This window comes from Schistocerca gregaria, chromosome 2 (genome assembly GCF_023897955.1).
Source record: "Schistocerca gregaria isolate iqSchGreg1 chromosome 2, iqSchGreg1.2, whole genome shotgun sequence".
Classification (NCBI taxonomy): Eukaryota; Metazoa; Arthropoda; class Insecta; order Orthoptera; family Acrididae; genus Schistocerca; species Schistocerca gregaria.
This window is the reverse complement of record NC_064921.1, coordinates 292644171-292651104: the sequence shown is the minus strand read 5'-3', so window position 1 is coordinate 292651104 and position 6934 is coordinate 292644171. Positions and strand designations below refer to the sequence as shown.

Below are 6934 nucleotides of genomic sequence, written 5' to 3'. Positions count from 1 at the left end.
CTTACAGGAGAATCAGCTTCATTATGACACATGTCTGCAGGAGTTGCAGACATTTCTCAACTTAACTTTCGAGTTGTTCCTGTGTAAATATCTGAAAATGTGTACAGAATTAGTTGGAAATGTTTGATTGCTGAGTATGTATATAGTTACCAGATCACGGATGAGCAGACAGTCCCACTCCACTTATTAAAATGTTTTAAAAATTATGTCCCTAAAAATGCTGATATTTTTTCTTTATTGAGTGCAGTATTTAAATGAATGTTCTTACAGGAGTATCAGCTTCATTATGACACATATCTGCAGGAGTTGCAGACATTTCTCAACTTAACTTTCCAGTGTATACTGACAAAAGCAGGAAGTCATTTACTTACTAGATTTAATGTTCTTGGCATTTTATGATGTGAATCCATATTTACTTATGGTGATATGATTTGTTGCAGCTTTTCTATGTCACTTGAAGAAAATGCTGTGATTGCACATTACACATAGTTTTGTTTAATATATTGCCTATTCATTGTCTGCTTTAAGCTAATGCTCAGTTACTAGTAAGTTTGCTGCCAATGATATAGTAAACTTCATTACCTGTATTCACCAAGTACAAGTACATAATCTCCCATGTCATGAGACTTGACTGTCACATTATTTTATCTGTCTGCTTTCTTAGTCCTATTTACTACTTCATTCTCTTACATCTGATATAATGTGTTTAGCAGAATGAGGTACTCTTATAACGACAACTGAACTGGCCTCTCAATTTGCTGTTTATTATCTCTGTCTGTTTTTAACTAGGTACGGATATTGAAAATATCTATCAATTACCAAATAATTTAAGCAAAAGCTGCCTTGTTGAGTATACAGTATTTTACAAGATTATTTTATAAAATCGTTCAGAGTATTCGTGGTTTCATCTGTTTTATTCTTGAAAGTTTATTGCTTCAGTCTTCTGGAACACTGGAGGTAAAATTTTCTTTGATATCGGTGTCAGCCTTTCATTTCCCTGAAATTTAAAATCACAATAATTATGCATTGATTAAATGCTGTAGACATGTGCATACTTGCTGTGAAGAACACAAGTAGAAATTAAATATGAAGAAGACTTTCTCCAGCAAACATCACCTTAACAAAACACAATGTGGAAACAGTTTATGTGATGCTGAGAGCCTTGATGGTAATAGCATAGTTGAAGATGTTCTCAAGTAGAACATGATCCAGCAGATTAACCGGACTCATATTTTCCCATTCATATTACAAGCCATTACAATAATGATAATCCTGTTCTCCAATCATGAAAATCCTGTTCTCCAACTTAAACTATAAACACCATCGAGAGTAAATATTTAATCTTCAAGATACACCCCACCAACATTTACAAAAGGAAACTGACTGTCTCTTATCGATAGTGCAGGAAGCTGCAGCTATCCAATTGGGTCGTTTAAATGCACTCAAAAGTGAGTTGAAACTGGTGTGAACCTCCTCTCCCAATGTTTACACTTTAAACATGCCTTATCAAAACTCTTCAGACCTGACAGATTAGTGTGCTATGACATGATAGTTGGAAGTACACTTGTAACATTTTGCACTAGGGATACTGGCGTATTGGCCCACCGGAAAGTGTACTGAAAGCAATAACCTGAGGAGATTTTGTCAGTGTGTTCATGTTCCACATATTCAGAATGTAATGAACTGATGTTGCAAGAAATGAAAGACAAACTAAGTAATAATGTAACTGGATGATAAAAAAATATACTCACCAAGCAGTTGCAGGAGAACACACACATTAAGAAAAAAAAGTTTTACTTTGCAAGCTTTTGGAGCCATTGGCTCCTTCTTCTTACAGACAGGCTGAAGGGGAGGGAAGAGAGGTAAAGGAAAAGGACTGGAGAAGTTTAGAAAATGGGGTAGATTTTTGAAAAGTCACCTAGAACCCCAGGTCAAGGGATACTTAACAGACAGGATGAGAAAAGTCTTTCCTTCTCATCCTGTCCTGTTAGTGACTTTTCTGAACTCTTCCCCTTTTCCTAAACCTCTCCAGTCCTTTTCCTTCACCCCTCTTCCTTCACCTTCAACCCTTCTGCCAGAAGAAGGAGCCACTGGCCCCAAAAGGTTGCAAAGTAAAACCTCTTTGTGTGTGTGTGTGTGTGTTCTCCCATTGACACTTGGTGATTAGATTTTTTTATCAATCCAATTAAATTATATTTTCAAAAATGAGTATTTTCATTACTAAACTAAGTGAGTCCATGTCAAGTGGTGTATTTTGTGTAAATATTGTGTGCACGTTTTTCTTAACAATCAAAAGTAGGTATACAAATTTCTAGCACAGAACTTTTAATATTTTCTGAATACAAACCTCATAGCTGAAGGGTGAAAATATGCTGCTATGACATTTCAAAACTTTTGGCAAAGTTTGAAGTGTTACATTTCAGTGAATAATTGCAATAAAGCTGTGAAACATAGAGAGATGGTTCAATAGTTCGTATTACACATGTTCTGTACATTTTAAGTCATTTGATTTTATGTAAGTGACACTTGAGGTCATCCATATATTTTTATGTATAAATAGTATATTGGAAACTTAAGAGCACGTGGAATGCCATCAATTTTCCTATGCTTACCAGAATTTTATTTGGAGATCACTGAAACTGAACAGATACTTGTGGAAGGACACAATTTAATAAAATATTATTTAATTGCATGACTGTATTGGTTGATTAATATTGTGCTCAACATTTCTTCAAATATTTTACAATACTATGAAAATGTTAGGTGTTATTCACCATATAGTGGAGATGCTGAGTCGCTGATAGGCACAACAAAAAAACTCTCGAACAAAGCTTTTGGCCAAACTGGCTTTCATCAGAATTAGACCACACACACACACACACACACACACACACACACACACACATATGTACAAATGCAACTCATACATACTTGACCACAGTCTCTGACTGCCAACACCAGACTGCGAGCAGTAGCACATGATGGGAGAAGCAAACCTGGTGGTGGTGGTGATAAGGAGAAGGTGGGGGTGGGGAGGGGGAAGGATTGCAGTATAGGGGTGGGGGATGGTAAAGTGCTGCTTGCGGGAGCTTACAGGGCAAGGTGGAGAGGGGGTAGGGCAGATAGGTGAAGTCAGAAGGTAAGATGGAGGGCAGGTGGGGGGAGGGGTTCTGAGGAAAAAGAGAGAAGGAAAAGGACTGTGGCGCCATTGATGCTATAGAGGGTTGTGTAGTGCTGCAATGGGAACAGGGAAGGGGATAGGTGGATAAAGCCTCAACCTTCATTAGCCAATGAAGTTTGAGGTTAGGACAGTTATAAGGCATATTGCAGAGGGAATTCTCACCTGCAAAATTTAAAAAAGCTGGTCTTTGTGGGAAGAACCAGATGGCAAAGGCTGTGAAGCAGTCATTGAAATGAAGGTTATGTTGGGCAGCATGCACAGAAAGTGAGTGTTCCAGCAGTTTCTTGGCCTTAGTCTGTTGCTGATCATTCATGCGGACAGGCTGCTTGTTGGTTGTCATGTCCACGTATACTGCAGCATAGTGGTTGCACCTCAGCTTGTAGATCACATGACTGGTTACACAGGTAGCCCTTCCTTTGATGGGATAAATAATGCTTGTGAGCAGACTGGAGAAGATGGTGGTGGGAGGATGTATGGGAGAGGTCGTGCATCTAGGTCTATTACAGGGGTATGAGCCATGATGCAAGGGGCTGGGAGCAAGGGCTGTGCAGGGATTGATAAGGATATTGTATAGGTTCAGTGGGCGGAAAAATACTGCTTTGGGAGGGGTGGGAAGGATAGTGGATAGGACATTCCTCATTTGAGGGCAGAACAAGAGGTAGTCAAAACCATGGCGGAGAAAATGCTAAGCTGCAACCACTGTGCTGCATTCTTTGTAGGAATGAAAACCAACAAGCTGTTTGTCTGCATGAATGGCCACTGACAAACTGTGGGCAAGAAACATGTGGACTATCCAGTCACTGAGCGCACTGTCTAACATGACATTTGGCATTTCAATGACTGCTTCACAGACTATGCCATTTGGATCCTTCCCACCGAAACCAGGTTTTGATTACTTCTCAATGTGTTTTGAAATAAGGCATGCCCTGCCCACTATCATTCCCACTCCCTCCACAGTGTTATTCCACCACCCACAGAACCTGCACAATATCTTTGTCCATCACCACACAACCCTTGCTGCCAATCCCTTGCCTAATGGCCATATCTCTGTATCAGGCCTTGATGCAAGACTTGTTCTGTACATCCTCCCACCACCACCTACTCTACAAGAATCACCTATCCCACCAAAGGAAGGGCTACCTGTGAAACCAGACATATGATCTACGAGCTAAGCTGGAACCACTATGCTGCATTCAATGTGGGCTTAACAACCAGCGAGCTGTCTGTTCACATGAATGGTCACCGACAAACAGTGGCCAAGAAACAGCTGGCCCACCATCCCCGTTGGGGCTCTCCAGCATCTTGCCCGAGAGGCTCCCTGTTAGCAGACCTTTTCAACCACCTCAATCTTGTCTGCCTCAATACTGGTGCCCCTGCTTTTCTTTCAGACAACTCACACCTATTCCCATTCAGACCTCTCTATATGTACTACCCAACTTGCACGCCAGTTTGAGTGGTATGCACTTTCTGATACGTATTCGTGTGACCACTTCCCTTGTGTTATCCATCTCCTGCATCATACCCTCTCTCTGTGCTCAACTAGATGGAACATCTCCAAAGCAGACTGGGGGCTCTTCTCTTCCAGGGCGACCTTTCAGGATCAAACCTACGCAAGCTGCGATAGTCAGGTCACACACCTCACGGAAGTCATTCTCAATGCTGCTGAATATTCCATCCCTCACACTACTTCTTCTCCACGTCGTGTACCAGTCCCCTGGTGGACCACAGCATGTAGAGACGCTTTACGTGCTCGTCGACGTGCTTTATGCACCTTTCAATGCCACCCTACGATGGCGAAATGTATCCATTATAAACGATTATGTGCGCAGTGTCGTCGTGTTATTAAAGAAAGCGAGAAAGCCAGCTGGGCTATTTTCACAAGCTCTTTCAATAGTTTTACTCCTTCTGTCAATGACTGCTTCACAGACTGTGCCATTTGGATCTTTCCCGCCAACACCAGGTTTTGATTACTTCTCAATGTGTTTTGAAATAAGGCATGTCCTACCCACTATCATTCCTGCTCCCTCCACAGTGTTATTCCACCACCCACAGAACCTGCACAATATCTTTGTCCATCACCACACAACCCTTGCTGCCAATCCCTTGCCTAATGGCCATATCTCTGTATCAGGCCTCGATGCAAGACTTGTTCAGTACATCCTCCCACCACCACCTACTCTACAAGAATCACCTATCCCACCAAAGGAAGAGCTACCTGTGAAACCAGACATATGATCTACGAGCTAAGCTGGAACCACTATGCTGCATTCAATGTGGGCTTAACAACCAGCGAGCTGTCTGTTCACATGAATGGTCACCGACAAACAGTGGCCAAGAAACAGCTGGCCCACCATCCCCGTTGGGGCTCTCCAGCATCTTGCCCGAGAGGCTCCCTGTTAGCAGACCTTTTCAACCACCTCAATCTTGTCTGCCTCAATACTGGTGCCCCTGCTTTTCTTTCAGACAACTCACACCTATTCCCATTCAGACCTCTCTATATGTACTACCCAACTTGCACGCCAGTTTGAGTGGTACGCACTTTCTGATACGTATTCGTGTGACCACTTCCCTTGTGTTATCCATCTCCTGCATCATACCCTCTCTCTGTGCTCAACTAGATGGAACATCTCCAAAGCAGACTGGGGGCTCTTCTCTTCCAGGGCGACCTTTCAGGATCAAACCTACGCAAGCTGCGATAGTCAGGTCGCACACCTCACGGAAGTCATTCTCACTGCTGCTCAATATTCCATCCCTCACACTACTTCTTCTCCACGTCGTGTACCGGTCCCCTGGTGGACCGCAGCATGTAGAGATGCTTTACGTGCTCGTCGACGTGCTTTATGCACCTTTCAATGCCACCCTACTATGGCGAAATGTATCCATTATAAACGATTATGTGCGCAGTGTCGTCGTGTTATTAAAGAAAGCGAGAAAGCCAGCTGGGCTATTTTCACAAGCTCTTTCAATAGTTTTACTCCTTTTGTCAATGACTGCTTCACAGACTGTGCCATTTGGATCTTTCCCGCCAACACCAGGTTTTGATTACTTGTCAATGTGTTTTGAAATAAGGCATGTCCTACCCACTATCATTCCCGCTCCCTCCACAGTGTTATTCCACCAACCACAGAACCTGCACAATATCTTTGTCCATCACCACACAACCCTTGCTGCCAATCCCTTGCCTAATGGCCATATCTCTGTATCAGGCCTTGATGCAAGACTTGTTCAGTACATCCTCCCACCACCACCTACTCTACAAGAATCACCTATCCCACCAAAGGAAGTGCAACCTGTGAAACCAGACATATGATCTACAAGCTAAGCTGGAACCACTATGCTGCATTCAATGTGGGCTTAACAACCAGCGAGCTGTCTGTTCACATGAATGGGTCACCGACAAACAGTGGCCAAGAAACAGCCAGTTGGACCACACAGCTGCTGAGCACGCTGACATTCTTCATTTAAATGACTGCTTCATAGCCTGTGCCATCTGGATCCTTTTCTGAATTGTGCAGGTGGGAATTCTCCCTCCAGTATATCCTATGTTCCCATAACCCTCCTGGTACCAACATTTGTTAGCCATTGTCCTTTACCCACCTATCCGCTTCCCTTTTCCTATTACAGCACTAGATAGCCCTCTATTCCACTAACACACCCACAGTCCTTTTACTTCTCTCCTTTACCCCTGAACCCGTCCCCACATCTCTTTCGCCCTCTGTTTAACCTCCCCACCTCATCCCTGTATGCTCCACA

The 6934-nt window shown here is 42.8% G+C and overlaps 1 protein-coding gene across 4 annotated transcripts in view; it reads right to left on the bottom strand.

The window, feature by feature from the left end:
- Positions 1-226: 226 nt before the first annotated feature.
- Positions 227-6934, bottom strand: part of LOC126336898 (dynein regulatory complex protein 1) — a 380293-nt gene continuing 373585 nt past the window's right edge. For 2 of the 4 annotated variants that reach the window (XM_050001020.1, XM_050001023.1), the window contains one exon: positions 739-997. In XM_050001020.1, coding sequence (XP_049856977.1) covers positions 990-997 — 8 coding nt within the window. In that variant the 3' untranslated portion in view covers positions 739-989. Of the gene's footprint in view, positions 998-6934 lie in introns of all 4 variants that reach the window. The other 2 variants (XM_050001019.1, XM_050001021.1) reach the window with 2 other exon arrangements.